This window comes from Cryptotermes secundus, unplaced genomic scaffold (assembly GCF_002891405.2).
Source record: "Cryptotermes secundus unplaced genomic scaffold, Csec_1.0 scaffold26, whole genome shotgun sequence".
Classification (NCBI taxonomy): domain Eukaryota; kingdom Metazoa; phylum Arthropoda; class Insecta; order Blattodea; family Kalotermitidae; genus Cryptotermes; species Cryptotermes secundus.
Genome location: NW_019743656.1, coordinates 5563245 through 5581375, shown reverse-complemented (window position 1 = coordinate 5581375; position 18131 = coordinate 5563245). Strand labels below are relative to the sequence as shown.

Below are 18131 nucleotides of genomic sequence, written 5' to 3'. Positions count from 1 at the left end.
CAAAGGTACTAACCTACTTAGGATTTATAGAATGTAAATAAATTCAATTCAATTCAATTCTTAATATGATGGGAAGGAACTAGTCTGGATATGCATAAAATTGACTTTGGCTCGTAGTTGAATTGTTGGTTTAAATGCTGAGAACACTACTACTTTGAAGTGTAACAGTTGATCTACTGTTTTGACCATTCTGACAGAGATTAGGGTCATATGTGGCCAGTCATAATGCAAAATTAGAAGTCTACTGGGCTGCAGATTTAAGAATGACACAATCAGAACCAACAGAGTTGCTCACTCACTCTTGGAACTGAGCCCTTCTTGAGAAGCTGCCAATTGTGCAGCTACTCCAAAACTTTCCAGCATTTTATGGAACCCGAAGGTTCATTACCATGTTCACAAGAGCCCTCCACTGACCTCAATCATGACCCAGATCAATCCAATTTATACCATCCCATCCTGACTAAGATCCATTTTAATTTTGTCCACCCACCTATGTCTTGATCTTCCCAGTGGTCTCCTTCCTTCTGGCTTTCCCACCAATATCCTACATACTGCGGGAACATCCCACATACCACGCTATTTCTACAACGCTCACTATTCAACTCACTTTTCACCATCACGCATGCTAACCAATCAAATTGCCTCCAATGTTCGCATTTATACAGCGCTTGTGCTAGCCCGCATCCACATCATTACGCGTGCTAGCCAATCACCGCTCAGCAAATTTTCGCTCCGCCATCACACTTGGTATAAAAAGGAGCAGCTCCAACCCAGCAGCATCAGTCAACGATCAGTCTATGATCAGTCAACATCAGCCAGCACACTTCGTCCTCAGCGCTCAGTCTTCGGAGTCTTCGGCACTGCGCTGCGCCAGGAATGGCCGCCTCGCCACTCTGACAGCATGCCCGACTCACTGAGCTGCCTCGGCTAGCCGGTGGTGATGCCCGACTCACTGGGCACCTGGCGTAGCTACTGCCTCTCCACTCCAGCGACCGCGCTCGATGACCAGACTTCCACCAGCAGCTGCCACACAGCGATCAAGCAACCTCCAGCAATGGCCACACCGCGGCCAGTCAACATCCACCGCAACCAACATCCCTTCCTACCGGCGTGCACCGCGCTACCTCACCGGTCAAGCATCTCAGCAACCAACGGTCCTTTTCAGGACCTACAAAACTGTTCCGAAGAAGTGGGTTCTCATTGAAGTAATGACAAAAAAAACCCACAATACATTCCTCCTCTCCCTACTTGTGCTACATGCCCAGCCCATCTCATCCTCCTTGACTTGATCATTCTAATTATACTTGGAGAAGAGTACAAGTTAGGTGGGTCCCTTGTCACCATGGCATGGCACATCCTCAGGTTGCAGATGGAGGAGACACCTTCCAGATATGCAGGGTAGCTGCAAATATATTGAATAAGCAGTCGCGGACAGCCGACAATGGGTGGGCCTCCAGCTTGGGGATTGGGCGTGGGGCTAACAACTCCATAAAAATAAGCTTGTTTCAAAAATTTGCAAGACACCTCAGACAGAATTTGCTCAGTTCAAGAAAAATGAGGACTCAAAACCCCAGCTTAATTAGAAACATATGGAAGTTATACTTCTAGACTGATGCTTCTATAATCACTTTACAATCCTTCTTGAAACTTGCTATTATAAGGCTATCACTGTGGAAACATAATACATTCTTCACAAAAAATAATTTTTTTTATATACTGAAACCAATATATTGTCTTACTGAATAACAGTACACCAATATAATAAGAACTAATGCATCTATGAACAGATTAGTTTATGCATATTATTAAAATGTTCCTGTATGGCTTACTGCTGCCTTCCACCAAAAGAGATCATCTCTTTTGTGTTTCCATAATACTAATTATATATGAATAGCCACTGTTTATCCATTAAGAATACATACAAATTCATTTACATCTGGCCACAAACATGATTTTAGAACTCTGTGCTTCTACCCTGAAGATGGATCCAGTGTTGTTCTGAAATGCTGGTACCCACCAAGTGGACTACTTGGTATCATAATCAACGATTATAAATCTTCACCACCATGAAACCCTGGTACCTTATATATCTGCTAGAACTAATTTCTACAAAATATTTAAATAAAAGACTAGAGAAATGAATTGCACAAATGTGTTAACAACAACACTATTCAACAAGCTGTCCCAAAGGGGTCCTACATAGAATTCCAAAGGAACACATTTGACTACCAGAATCCTCTTTTTGCCCCATCCAGATACATTCCTAAGACCTTATAACTTTGTCTTATATTTAAATGCCTTGGTGACTGTAGAAGGAATTGAAGGAATCTTGAAGTTCCTCATTATGTAGTGTTCTCCATGTTTAATAAAACTGCCATACAGTAACAAGGAAATGAATAAACTGGGAGATTTTTTATTCAATTCAGGGATACAATATGTACACCATATGAAGTAATATAAACAATGATCAATGCTGTTAAAGTAGTAGATACTTCACTAACCCACAAAAAACTTCCACCATGAAGACTGTTGTCTTCTGGAAAACTGTTCAGTGTGTACTAACATTTCAGAGGATTATGCTACCTCCATCTTCATGATCAATCAGCATCCAGTCCCATATCTGCAGATGGGGCAGCATATTCCTCTGAAATAACTGTAAACATCTATGACACTACATCTCAGAAGACAGTAATCTTCACAGTAACTGCTGTAGGAACCTGAAATCTCAAATACCTCCACCATAATGATGATTATAATGATGGATGGTTGGCTATCCATGGACAGGGTCAACAACATCCAAATGAAGTGATCAAGCAAGAAGCGTGGCAATCAAGAGAGTTGGGCTATTAGTCACATATGACTCACATGGAAATAATTAAGATTATCATCTCACATATCAATAATTCAAGATATTAAAACTGTATTAGAAACTGTCTTTCAGGGACAGACTAGAGTGAATATGCCTTCCTAGTATCATTAGCAGCAAATGTAAAAAGCAGATCTCACATTCTGAATGATATTGAGAAAGAAAGCATTTCTACTGTTTAGATGTTCGTATTAAATTGCCTTATTTTTGGACTCTAAGATGCATCTGTATAATGTTACTAAAATATCTTCCTTTTGCATTCTTTCCATGTTGTTTGCCACAATTTAAACCCTATAACACATGAAATCCATTCGTGCCTTGAGCCCATTGCATTAAAAACATGAAATAATGTTACCAATAATGGTTACAGTACAGCACTAATGAAATCCAAACCCACCCATAGCAATGACATGGTCTGCAACATTTCAGTTCTTGCAAATTATAATTCAATGAAAACATGCTGCCATGGTGGAGTGGAGTAACATTCCTACGAGTATCTCCTTTCAGAATATATTTTGTCATTTCCACTGCCTTCTACATTTGTGGACTATAACATGCACTCAGACTTTTGGTAGCATTTTCCATGAGAGAAACTGCATCTTGGACTCTAGAAGATACAGTAATTTACATGATATGTGATATATTTCAATTTAGGTAAAAAGTAATCAGATCTTAGAAAGTTTGACGAGTATGATATTTTTAAATCAAAGAGATTATGAACAGAAGAAACATTTCTGCTAAAAAAATACACTGCTTCAGATTAGTTGGATAGGAATAAATTTGTACTGTCACAATCAGTAACATGCTGGAATACTCTGTATACACAGTTAAAATACATTCACAAAGAAAGAATTAAAATATTGTGATTTTATGCCATACTAATAAAATGACCAGCTAATAAATTTAGAATTTTGTACCATCATCCTGCTTGAATGACTGAACTGCCTCTTCACTTCATCAGTGCATGAACCACAGCCTTGGCATTTAGAGACTTGAGATCTGTGTAGGTCTGCCCTGTACCCACGAACACAATAGGCTGGCCTGTGATGTATGTCATAGAGATGGCAGCTCCAACCTGTTGGGAACATCAGTGAATTCAAAAGTGTTTGGAAGCAAAGAGCTTAGAGAGGTATAAGATAACAAACAACTTCTTTGTGCTAGTAATCTTCACTTCAGGCTAGTATTTGTCAACACACTATTTGATCCCACTTCAAACATCATTTATGCAATAACGATTTCATGTATTCATACTCCTGAACATGCTTTCAAGTCTAAACATTATGAAGATTATTGTCATCTGGAGAGTGACACCATGTATTCTGGTAGATCATTAACACAGGAACCTGCTTCAAGTTAGAAGTGGTTGCTCTAAAACTTTGGTAACAATCTACCAGATTACAGAAGACAGTACTCTCCATACTCACCACCATGAGAACCTCAAACACAAAAGAACACCATTACCAAAGATCTACCAAAAACCAAACAGATGACTGGATGATATCCATACAATCAGAAACTTATAAATGAAAAGAGAAAACTGATGAATTAAGTTACCATTCTTGTATGGTAAAGGCATGAACACGGATAACACAGTCAGCATAGGGCATAAGGCCACGAGCTGGATGACCAAAGAATCAAAAGTTTGATTCTAACAGGAGCAGAGATTATTCTCACCAACGTCTGGATTGACCCTGCCTCATACCAGCCTTCTCTCCAGCAAATACAAAGGACTCTTTTCAGGGGAGGGAGGGGGAGCAGGATGAAGCTGACCACCCTCCTCCATATAGTACAATGATGAAGAATGTGTGGACCTATAACTCCACTCTCTCATATGTCCTCATAGTATAGTAACTGATTAACTACATTGTCAGCTTTATCTTAGAACATTTACAGCATACAGGGAGCATATTTGGTAGCTGTACCAGGGCACAGACTTTCCTCTACAAATGCACTCTGCATGGCTTGCTGCCTTTCCTACAAGGAAGTCAGTAAATAGGTCACAAATGGATATAAAATGTAAAACGTGATATTCAAACGTGGAAAAAAAACATTTTTATCTTAACATAACCTCCAACATTGATACACTTGTCCTGCTGCTTTACCAGTATGTCGAAACCCACAGCACAGAAGTCTTTTGATTGTTGTCTCAGCCACTTCTGCACCTGGTCGAGCAGCATCTGTTACTTTTGAATGTCCTTAAGAGAATTTCTCAAAGCAGCTGTGAACCGCTTTATGCAATAAACACTGCCCACTATAAACAGGAACATTTCTTTATGAATATCCATTGCATCAAGTCCTTCCGACCAAAAAAAATGCACAACAAAACGCTGCTCTTCTGTAGTACACCCTCAAGCACAGTTTCCTATTGATACCAGCCTCTGAGCATGTGCATGCATGCCTGCTACCCATACTGTCATGAACCCACACCGTGCTGCTACCTGCTGATACTAGCAGAAAACTTGTTACATCCATTACAGCTGTTTTAATTCCATTTGTGTCCTATTTGCTGAATCTCCCTCATAACTATCAGCCATGGAGTAACGTTGACAGATGAAATTTACTGGTCTCCTTGCAAGATATATCTCTCAAAATTAATGCACTCTCACACACCTTATCATCAATGGTGTCAAACTTGGTAAGAACTATGCCATCAATGAGATGAGGGTTGGCAGACAAGGAATAATCAGCCATGGCCTGGTTGAATTTAACAAGCTGATCCACAGCCTCATTGCCTACAAGTGCTTCCCCAACAAACAGCACCAAATCAGGCTCATTCACTATGATCAACTGCAACATCACAATCACACAATACTTTGTTAATATGCATTTATGCGAGTTGGATGTACTTTCTTTTGCTCATTACAACCTGAAAAAAATAAACATTTAACAAAAAAATATGTAAAAGCAACCATGTCCTGTGAATACACAGCTGAAGCGCCCACTGTGCGCTGTAAAACAAGTAAACAGTGTTGTTTGTTGCAACTACTGCTACAACACTAAACTGAGGAAACTCTTAAACAGCAAAATCATAACACAGAGATATTCTATTATGTTAAACATTAAATAACAGAACATAGTAAGTCAAGGAATATTATAGGGGGATGTTTGACAGTACTATTCAGAGAAATATTTCACCTTTGCAAGGGCCCTCATGAGGGGCTCATTGTCCTGCATGCGCCCAGCTGTGTCGACCAGCACCACATTAATCTTGAGGTCACGTGCAAAGTTGATGGCTTCCATAGCAATCCCAGCTGCATCCTTACCTAAAAACAGTTTTGAATTCTTGATTATGTAAAATATATGGCAAAACTGTGCCTCTACCTGCATCAGTAATCTTCATATTCACTGCCATGACAACCACAAATCTCATGCAATTCTCTAACTTACCATATCCCTTCTCATACAGCTGTACCATCTGCTGACCACCATGTTTGTCTGAAGGGTGAAGGGCGTTTAGATGACGTGTGTGTGTACGCAGCTGTTCCACAGCCCCAGCTCGAAATGTGTCACACGCTGCGATGAGCACACGCAAGTTGTTTTCGATGAGCCAGAAACAGATCTGCAATTTATAATTTAGTGCATGATGTATTACATTAATATGCATTATTCGGATTATTCAATGTGATTTCAGAAACAATGATTATACCAGTAAGGCATGACTCATGGCATGTGGAGTCATGTTCTATAATGCCTGAAAGTAAGCAACAGGTATATAACTGCAAAAGAACTAAGTCTAAAGTTCAACAAAATAAATAACAAAGGTAATAACCAAAAATACTAAATTCTACTATCTCAATTCCCCATCTAAAAATCAAGTATATCTACACTCAACATAATTACAGAACAACACTAAATCAAGACTTACATGGGATTTACTGAGCTTAAAATGAAATGTGCTGAGAAACATATCATTATTATTTTTCCTTTTTAATTCGCTGAGTGGGGGGTGGAGTAGAACTGGGTCCACTCGGCACGGCGGCCATTGAATGGCCTATTGTAGCCTGCCTCAGATGATTATGATGATGGAGAATTTGGTGGAATTAAGATTGGCAGGGGAAACCGAAGTACTCGGAGAAAACCCGCTCCAGCGCCACTCTGACAACCACAAATCCCACTTGACCAGACCCAGGATCGAACCCAGGCCGCCATGGTGGGAAACCAGAGACTAACCGCTTGAGCTATGGTGCAGCCTTCATTATTATTTCATTTTAACATATGATTTAATTTATACATATAGGTAAAAGGTAAAGTTGTCCCGGTGGAACTAATTAAGCACTAGACCATTAAGGCATATGTGGGAGTGGAAGTATAGATCCACTTTTTCTTCATCTCGGCACTAGCTGGACATGAGTGGTCACATTCACGCCCCGGCCACTTTACCCTTCCCGGGGAAAGGGTGACTGGTACCCATTGGATAGGAGGTTGGGTGGACCCCAGTCAGTCTGGACAACATGGAGAAAATAAATTCTTGACTGTACTGGGACTCGAACTCCAACTCCTCAGTTGTCCTGCCCGTAGCCAGTCGCTATACTGACTGCACTATCAGGACTCACACACACACACACACACACATATAATAAATTTTAATAAATTCAGTTGGAAAGTGGATCCACTTGAAAACCAAACACTATACTACATTTTATCTACAGTTTAACAATGATTAACCTTTGTGCATTATTTGCACCAGAAAATAGCAAATTTCAAGATGTAATTTAACAGCAGAACAGACTATGATTGAGAAAATAAAGTTTGTGTGATTCCATAACACATACTCCTTTTACATCAATCATTACATAACCAGCAAGCTGATGTCAGCAATGAGATATCACAGTATGCACATTTCTCACAAGCACCAGTGTTATGTGGGATCTACATTTTTCTTTTGCCAGATTTCACAATCTTATGAGTATAGCACTGATTATAAAGATCACAGTCTTCTGGGATGTGATGCCATGTAGTCTCGTAGATCATCACTAACATTTCACAGGAATGCGCTACTTCCATCTTCATCGCAGAAGAAACATGTTCCTTTGAAACACAGCCAATGACCTACCAGACTATACAGTGTCACATCCCAGAAGAGAGTAATCTCCATTCATTTGGCCTATTCAGGACTATACACAAAAAAATTATAATGGGTCAAATAGGAATGGTGTAGGAAATTCCATAAAAAAGAAAGGAAGAACCCAATATAAAAGTAAATAACAATTTAGCTGAACATTTCAATTTTTTCTTAATGATTACAACGTAATCTAACATATTATACCTAGGGCCACGCCACAGTGGTGGACAAAGTGGCACTGGGGCAGGTTTTCTCCAAGTACTTCAGTTTCCCCTGCCAATCTTCATTCCACCAATTGCTCCACAATCACCTTCACCTACCATCTGGGGCTGGTACAATAGGCCAGAAGTGGCCACAGTACAAAGGACTTAGTCCCACCCCACTAGTAATAAAGAAAAACATATTACACCTATATTCTGAGGATGCAGTGAGTGGTGGTATAAGATGTTTGAAAACCAATGATATATGGATTCCAGTCTCATGATATTTATTTGCCAAAACACCAACATCTGCCTGTCTAAAAAGGAAATTCCTATTGCAACAATTACAGCAGCTGGGATTCATCCTTCATTAAGGAGAGTTTCTCCTCCATGCCCTCTAAAACAGCTTTGGAGTCCACTAGCTCTTCTAAGGAATATTACCTCTTGCGTCCAACTGCCTTTCTTACTAAAACATTACACATCTTCAGATATCATTTCTTCTTGAGTTACTACATATTTCAATCTTAATCAAGTCTTTACTTATTTAGATCACTGTACAATTTTAGAACCAAAAATTCTCAATCCAACAGAAATTATTAAATGAAATAAAATATCCGGCTTACCTTTGCAAGATTGGTAGATTTTCCCACACCATTTACCCCACAGAAAGTCATGACATAAGGTCGGCCCTGTTTCTTGGCTTCCATGGCATCTCGCAAGATATCTACACGTCTCTTTGGTGAAAGAATCTGCACTAGAGCCTCTGTCAAAGTGGTTTTGACCGTTTTTGCCACAGTGTCGAATGTTCCCAGCACCTGTGGAAAGGTACCACTTAAGAAATATAATTCCCTAAAGCATGTCAGAGTATTAAAAGGTAGTGGCACGGGTGAGGCACCAGCCATCCTGATGTTTTCCTGTGTGTACCTCAGTCTTTGCACCCTGCATATGCAACAATCACTTCTTTAACATCCTTTCCATTTTACTATTCTCCTATTTACTAGGCCTCCACAGCCTATCACAAGGAGAGCTTCTATAATTTAAACACTGGCAGTATACCTCTGCAGCAATGTACTCACTTTTCCCTCCAATTTGGTTGCCACAGAGTCACAGAGCTTATGAGCAATGTCTGCTGCCACATTCTTGGCAATCAGATGGTCTTTCAGCTTCTCAAGCACAGGTTGCATGTCCTCATGTGTCAGATTCTTGCTGCCAACCAGACCCCTGCACACACATACACACACATACCAATTTAATGACAAATGTCTGTCCATGGCAAATAACTGCATAAAAGACATGTAACTAGATTCTGATTTGCAAAGAAAATAAAAACATATGTGCTTCATCCTTAATCTGAAGAAATAGGACAGGCTTTGACTAACTAAGTCAGTCTTCAAAATCTGTAGAGGAATGCCAAGTCACTAAACACTATGTGTTGTTGCCACTGCAAAAACCATATTATACAAAATATTCCAGTGGAATCTGAAACACACAATGAATTGTGTAAGCAATGACTTTTATAAGCAATGATTGGACTTCAACATTTCCTTCTTTGCCCTCTCTTGAGTAGCACTTTAACATGACAATGTTTCACGAATGTCGCAGCAGTATTTTCTGTTTATATATCTGGCCACTTCATATGTTCTTTTAAGAACTGCTACTCTAGGCGTGCATCTGTGAGCTGGTTGTCTAGAAAATATGACAGCCCTGATGTCTCACAACCCCATGGGCTTCCACAGCCTGTTACAGGGATAGCTTTACCATTTTACTCTAGAACTGGGCAGAGTTATCACCACATAATTATATTACCTCAACAAGGAGAATACACCCTTTGACTTTCCAGCAGTCACTGTGCCCTGCTTGCGTGGTTCTGCAAGTACTTCTTCCTCATATTCCATTTCATCTTCAGTGTCACTCTCCACCTCCAGGTCGCGAATTCCACCTGCCATTGTGCCAATAATCTACAACCAACAGAACAAACAAAAGTCTGCAAAATGGACCTACTGATGAACTGTATGCACTACAAAATTGCAAAACTATAATCCAGAGAATACAGAATACTGGAAAGAGCATGCTGACACACGAGTTCTGACAGATTCCAGAAATAGGTCTTAAAATATCAGGCAAAATGAAAAAGTAGTTTTAGGAGATCTCTGAAATGACAGAAGGATTCTGTTTCATGACACCCATTTCCAGGCTTGAGCCTAATACTGGAAAATATGACGATGATCACATGGAAGTTACAGCCTGATGTTTTACATATTCTGATGCTTAAATTTTGGCACAGACAAGGGCTTTGATATGTGCACAGAAGAATCTGTACCTAGACGCAGTGAAATCCCTATTTAACATATTAACAAAACCATATTCAGAAATTATCATCTTAAGGTAGGATCACTTTTTCAGAGAATGTGTTTCTTTTACATAGATATCAAGAAGGTTGTATACATTTTCCATGAAAGGTCATTTACATACATTCTCATGCAAATTATTCAAGAAGTTTTTGATACCAAAATGTTAGAAAATGTGTGAATTATGCAACAATCAAGAAGATAGTAACATTTTCCATGAAAGGTCATTTACATACATCCTCACGGAATTATGCAAGAAAGTTTTGATTCCAGAATGTCAGAAAATGTGAATTATGCAGTGAAACACTACAAATAATAATATGGAAACAGCTGAAAGGCTGATCAAAGATGAGCTTTTTAACTAAGTACCATGAAAGTGTACCTAGTAAGCATCATACTGATCACATGCCAGTGACTTACCTTGGTGTCAGGTTGTACCTCATCTCGCCCAGGAATTCCATCTGTGGGCTTGTCCTTGGTGTACTCCAGATTGGCAAGATCCTTTGTGTTGCCACCCAGATCCCATACACGTGGTTTCTTTCCTTCCTTCAAGGGCTTTGGGCTCTTTCTGTAACAGAAACACTGTGATAGCCAATGCAAGCATCACACTGGCAACAATCACTGACCCTCTGAAGCTTATAAAACATGACCTCAGGACAGGGAAAAACTGGCCCACAACTGAACTATGGCTTTCAGTGTAGCCTATAAAACTGTCTGTCTTTATGAGGGCTGTTCAAATGAAACCCTTTGGCCTCCCCATGAAAGTGGTGGTGGTGGTGGTGGTGGTGGTGGTGGTGGTGGTGGCAGCGGCATTGCAATGGTTCCACAAGCAGTGACAGGGGCTTATCTGTGGCATGGATCCATCTGCTGGTGTGCCAATGCCATGAGTGCCCCAAAGTAAATAGGGCTAATTTAACGGCATCTACCCCTTCACACACTTCATGTAAAACAAACTATTATATTAATACAAACAAAATCACTAACCCTCCAGTAGTATAAATACAAAGCTAAACACCACTACTACCACAGCCCATGTTTACAGCCCAGATATGTTGGCATGTTTACTGGTGTTAATACATTGGATAACAAATTTTATTCCAAATTATCTTCACAGAAGCTACACTTTAGTTTGAAGAAACCAGATATTAAGTTACTCAAAGCAAGACTTCTGACAAAGTGACAACAATTTGGGTAATTCAATTATCAGCTTCAAATCAAACAAAATTCAAAATATAAAGACACATAGAACTGTGTGTACTTCCCATGACTAGACTTACTTCTCTGCTCTGGACTTGGGACTTTTCCCACCAGCTGCCATCCTCTGAGCAAGGCGGAGACGATTCTGTTGTAAAGTCTCCTCATCCAGTTCTCCATTAGAGGATGGTTGCGTCTCAATCTTTGGAGGTTCTGCATTCTTCACTACAAAAAAATCACATAAAGAACAGAGTTAGAAGAGAACATATTAACAATTTGTTTAACCCCCTGGCTGATCCTAGACTCCTCTGTAAAAGTATGTGGCAATTCAAATAAAAAAAAGTTTTGACATAAAATACCTGTAAAGCAAGTCACATTATTTCTTAAAATAGTCCGTTACCTTTTTGGCACCTATTTTCCAGTAAGCTGTAAAAGCCATGACACTATCAAAGAAATACTTTTTTCTCTTAGGGGCACACCATAGAGTAGTTGGTTGAAGCACTATGCCACAAGCCCAAGGGTCATGGGTCCAATTCCTGATGAGGTCTTTGATCTAAACTGAATCAATCCTCAAGCCACACTATTGCCCTGGGGTTGACTCAACCTCCAACAGAAATGAGTACCAGGGATCTTCCTTGGGTAAAGGACAGCTGGTGCGCAAGACTGATAAACTCATCACCATCTGTGAGCCAATTAGCTAGAAAACGTGGGGACCTCAATATTTCACAACCGTACAGACCTCCATTGCCTGTTACAGGGATAGATTTTACTTTTTAGCCTTAGTTGCATAACTGGTTCTGTACTGTACTTCCCAGGGCAATGTGAAATACACACAGCCAGCAAGTAAGGGAGGCTGCCTTTCTGTATCATTTAGTTAGCTTAAGGCAGTTGTTTACTCTTGACGTACATCTCATATATGAAACAGGAGTGCTACACATTTAATCATGATGTTCAGTACTGAATGCTGAAATGATGAAAATTAAAGGAAGGGGAATGTGAGAAGTCACACTGATATGTGTAAGCACCTCTACCACTTTCCCATTGAAACAGATCTCCTGAAAACTGTTAACAATATCAGTATAGTTAGTAATTACTCAGTGTTACTCGCTTTCTAGAGTCTGATCATTGTCTAATATTCTAAAATACAATAGAGCACAACACTTCTGAAGCTGCATCTGCTCCTATTCGCAAATGCAGAGTCCCTGCTCAGTTCGATCCACTACACAGAGCTAATCACAGTCTCTTCTTGTAGGTCTTTCTAATGGACTTGACAGTACATGCCCTCCAACTGAATATCCTGCTTCAGAAATACTTTGTTCTAATTTAGAGTATCAGAAGGACAGAGTCCAGAAAACTAGTATACTAACTGTAATACATCATCAGAGCCCTTCCCAATTAGTTAGTACTTACTGGTAGTGATGCCATCACCGTTAACAAAACCAACACCCTTCTTCTTATTTTTCCCTGTAAACCATGAGAATTATTAAATTAGTAAACAAAATGAGGATTTACGGATTTATGGATGTCTCCAAACATAAGTCTCACGAATCAACAAGTCTAGTATGCCCAGAATGATCACTGTGATGTGCAAGAATGAGACTCTCAAGTTCCTCAAATAATCAGTGACAAAGGGAGACGTACTTGTACTTCAGACAAGAAACTTTTTAAGGATCTAATGCAGTTCCAATGGCTTGTATTTATTCAAGTGGAATGGTATGTTATATAAAAATAAATATAAACAAGTTGAGACAAAGAAAGATATTTGTAATCAAAATGTGTGTACATACCCAAGATAGGATTCTTCATGTTTAGTTTTTCAGAAACCAATGTTAATAAGAAAAGTGAAGTGAACAGAGTAACTAAATTAAACAATAAATTGTCCACTGAAATTAGAAAATTGGAAAACATGTAACTTTTCAAGATAGAAGTGAGCTCTGAGAATCGATCAGCCTTAACTATGACAAAGCCTGAATTTCTCAAATACCATAAAAATATTGCTGCCACAACTAAAGGTATGTTGTGCCACAGTAAAAGCTGAATTTTCTGGGACATAACAATGTGTAGTCTCGTGATTTGCAAGTGGCATTTCAGTGGATCATGTTGCCTCCATCTTTATGGTTGATGAGTAATCCAAGCAAGAAACCGGCATGAAAGAGGCAGCAAGCAGAGCTCAGATGACTCTTCAACAGACTAAACAATGTCACTCCCCAGAAGACAAAACTCGTTACAACCACTGCCAAAACAACCTCAAATCCTAATTAATCCCTATACACCTACTCCTGACAACCTGTAATGTACGAACCTTACCATATTTTTTGTTTACTAATCAGATAAACACTTGTAGGATTCTACTGATCTCAAGCAAACCTCAAAATAAAATTCAATTATCTTGACTCACCTGTTTTCTTATTTTCTTTCTCATCATTCTTTCTCTCAATCATAGATGCCACAGTTTTCTTTGATTTTGATGATTCCTCAAAGGTTCTCATCTGTTTGGGAATCCTTGCCTGNTTATTATTTTATAAATATTAAATATAATAATATTAATTACTGCAATTGTATTAAACTACACTCTTAGCTTTCTCCAATACAGCATTTATAGAATTTAAATAAATTCTAGTTCTACTTCTTTACTGAGTCAAAATAAATTTGTCTTAGGGCCTAATAAAGCATCACACTATGACAACAATGGTGAGAGAAGGTATTACCTCCACCTTCAGCGTCATACTCTGGTCACTTTGCACTGGGTAAAAATGGGTCTTTATACGAACCAGATTACTGCACTATAAATTGTAACACCACTTACCTGAAAATAGAGTCCTTCATGCAAATCTGTTTTGTACTTGTCTCTGAATTCCAGATGGATATCATTCAGGAATTTGTCAACGTACGACAACTGTAGAATTTTTTGATAGGCAACAACAAATACAAGCTCGAATTCATTATCAAGCTTGTATTTTAATGTCAATGCATTGTGCTCAAAACTGTTATTTCCAGTTCTTTCCTGAAACAATGTAAATTTAAATTTGTGATATGCTATCAGATACAATGGGTATATATATAATCACTCACACACAGTAACCATATGTAAGTACGTGTTTGACAAGAACATGTAAGGTGGAAGTAGTCACAAAAAATTATTAGATGTTACAAAAGCTTATAATCTGACTGCGACAATAAATACACCTACACGAGTAACTGAAAGTATGGCTACAACTATAGACCAAATCATAACTAATATACCGGCTAAATACTATCATATTGAAGTAATAAACAGCCTACTTTCAGATCATTTTGCACAATGTATAACTATTAATAGGTCTGTACCACAAGAAACAAGATGTTACAAAGAGGTCAGGAATATATCAGAAGCCAATATAATACATCTATGCTCTTCAATACAAACTGAAACTTGGATTGAAGTGTCCAGGAAAATGAGGTAGAAAAAATGGGACTCTTTTTATAGCATTTTTAACTACTATTTTAATGTAGCCTGTCCCAAACTGAAGAGAAATACCATAAGTACTTCAAAAAGCCCCTGGATAAAAAAAGATACTATAATAGCAAGAACAAAACTAAAGGATTTGTACAACCTTTATATGCAAAGTAAGACTCAGGAACAGAGAGACATCTATAAAGCATATAAAAAGGAATATAGTGTAATATTAAAAAATGCAAAAGCAAACTACATTCAGAATATTATAACCAGATCAAATAACATTCCAAAAATATTGTGGGAATTTAATAGAGAAAGAGGTTCACCAAAAAATACTCTGATTAGTAATATACACTTACAAGATGGAAATGAAATAGTCTCAAGTCCGAGTGGAACATGTAACATATTTAATAAAACCTTCATAGAAACTGTAAATAAACTTATACTTGACAAAAATTTATTACATCCACGACTTGTAATAAAAATATAAGCATAAAAGATTCACTTGTCCTATTAAAATAACAGAGACTGAATTGATTAAAGTAATTGAGGGCATGAAGAATAAAAAATCAGCAGGTCTTGATGACATCTCACCATATCTGCTAAAAAAATGTACACCTTACATAATAAAGCCACTCTTAAAATTGGTCAATGCATCAATCAGAGAAGGCACCTTCCCTTCTAAACTAAAAAAAAATCAGTAGTCAAACCAATCTACAAAAAACGGGATAAAAGAAGATGCAAATAACTATCGTCCAATTACTCTTGTACCTGCCCTTTCAAAAGTTCTGGAAACAGTAATAGCTAACCAATTAATAGCATTTTTAGAAAAACACAATATACTTAATAAATCTCAGTTTGGATTTAGGAAAAATAAATCTACTAACGATGCAATTGCCACAATTATTGAAAACATAACAGAAAGTTTGAATGTTAAAATAAAATGCAACTGTGTACTATTAGACTCATCAAAAGCCTTTGACTGTATTCAACATAACATTCTCATGGATAAATTATACAAATATAGAGTCCGTGGTATACCACATAAGCTAATCAAATCCTATCTCAGAAACAGAACTCAGCACGTAAAAGTAACACACACAGAAGGCAATTGTATGAAAGAATATCTGTCAAGTAGCCTCCCAGTGAGATACAGAGTCCCCCACGGATCAGTCCTTGGCCCATTACTCTTCATCTTGTATATAAATGATATCCCACATCTAACACAAGGCAGATCAATAATGTATGCAGATGATACATCAGTACTGAATGTAGGGCAAGATATGAATGAGCTCCAAAACACGACTTCAAATAATACAGGAGTGGTAGAGCAATACTTTGAGACAAATAATTTATTTATAAATCCATCTAAAACTCACTATATTCTCTTCCAGACAAAACAATACAGGCAGGAAAGTAATCTAAAAATCCTAATAAAGAACAGGGAAATATCAAATGTAAAAAGCACAAATTTCCTGGGGGTAGTAATAGATAGTACCTTGAGCTGGGAATTACATACTGAAAAATCCTGCAGCAGAATTAGCCGTAACCTGTTTATAATTAAGAGGCTATCTAAAATACTCGATTTAAATGAAAGAAGAATGTTGTATTACGGTTTGATCTATCCTCATCTATCTTATGGAATAATAGTATGGGGACATAGTGTTAAGACCCTCACTAGAAGAATTTTTGTACTCCAAAAAAGGGCAGTAAGATACATTGCAGGGCTAAAACATCTGGAATCATGCAGGGATAGCTTTAGAAATCTAAAGATACTAACAGTACACTCGCTATATATACAAGAAACAATCCTATATGTGAAGAAAAATTGTAACTGCAGTGAATGAACAAATACATACATATAACACAAGAAATAATAAAGACTATCATATATATGGGCACAACTTAGAACTTTATAATAGTAATCCTTCAGTAGCTGGCTGTATCCTTTACAACAAATTGCCTAACAACATAAAAGAAATAGAAAGAAAATGATCTACAGGATTAATAAAAGAATGAATGTACTAAATAGAAGTCTAACCATAACCTCTCACTTCACCATATTGTTACTTACTTGCAGTATAACACTTCGTATTAACGCATTAACTGATGGAGTAAATATCTGGCTAGTGCTCTGGAAGCACCATAGAACGATGCCACCTTTACTAAATATGGTAAATAAATCCAACATACTGACAACTGCTTCGCTTCCTTAACAGCTCCCAGCCTGTCAATTGCAAACGGAAACACAAAATTAAAACTATTAAAGCAGTTTTGGTTGTAGGAAATACGTCATACCTGACTGACGAACGATTATGTAAGTACCTAACGGCCTTCGGAAATAGCTTCGATTATTTTAAGTTTCACAACGAATCGACAGACGATACATTTGCCATCTCCCGGGTTAAAATCTTTCACGTGGTTCACGTGGGAGAGGCAGTTGGAACTTCTTACTGTTAGTTACCAAAGAGCCAAAGAAGTTTGAACGCTTGACAGGACGAAAGACTAACGTGTTGCTACCCAAAAAATGGCACCGCTTGCTCCGTGAATTCAGGTGATGAAAAATGATCTTTGGAGAACAAGTGTTTGTGAAGAAACGTTCCCACGACATCGTGTGTCTGAGCAAAAAAGCCCTGAAATTGTTTTTGGAAAGCACTTGGTTAGAAGAGGTGATGAAAATATTATGTTTCGTGGACATTTGAGTAAGAAAGGAGGTGAAAATATTTTATCGCTCAACACCTAAATCTCCGAGTGCCTGTGTATACTCCCTTGCAACCGGCAGAGCTTCGTCCGGATTAGTTAAACTATGGTAGGAAAGGCGCAACGTATCGAAAAGTCGTACCAGGGGAAGGACCTAGTAGCATCAGGCCAGTCACACGCGTTTAGCGTTACATCATCATTATCGCGATTATGACCCTACACTTTATTTTCATCCTGCCTCTTGTGTCCATACTTAGGTGTAAAATGCAACTGTTCCCAGTAGATGCCACTGAGTACATGTGCCTGATGTATTATTGCTAGTGGG

The 18131-nt window shown here is 38.3% G+C and overlaps 1 protein-coding gene across 1 annotated transcript; it reads right to left on the bottom strand.

The window, feature by feature from the left end:
* Positions 1–2352: 2352 nt before the first annotated feature.
* Positions 2353–17609, bottom strand: LOC111874139 (signal recognition particle receptor subunit alpha homolog). The gene is made up of 14 exons (XM_023869372.2): positions 17432–17609; positions 17181–17333; positions 14441–14674; positions 14069–14189; positions 13081–13134; positions 11754–11895; positions 10897–11044; positions 9935–10086; positions 9205–9349; positions 8752–8943; positions 6254–6425; positions 6002–6129; positions 5477–5653; positions 2353–3941 (listed from the first exon to the last, which is right to left on the bottom strand). The coding sequence occupies exons 2-14, from the start codon at positions 17295–17297 to the stop codon at positions 3816–3818; spliced, it is 1908 nt and encodes a 635-aa protein (XP_023725140.1). The 5' UTR covers positions 17298–17333; positions 17432–17609; the 3' UTR covers positions 2353–3815.
* Positions 17610–18131: the final 522 nt, after the last annotated feature.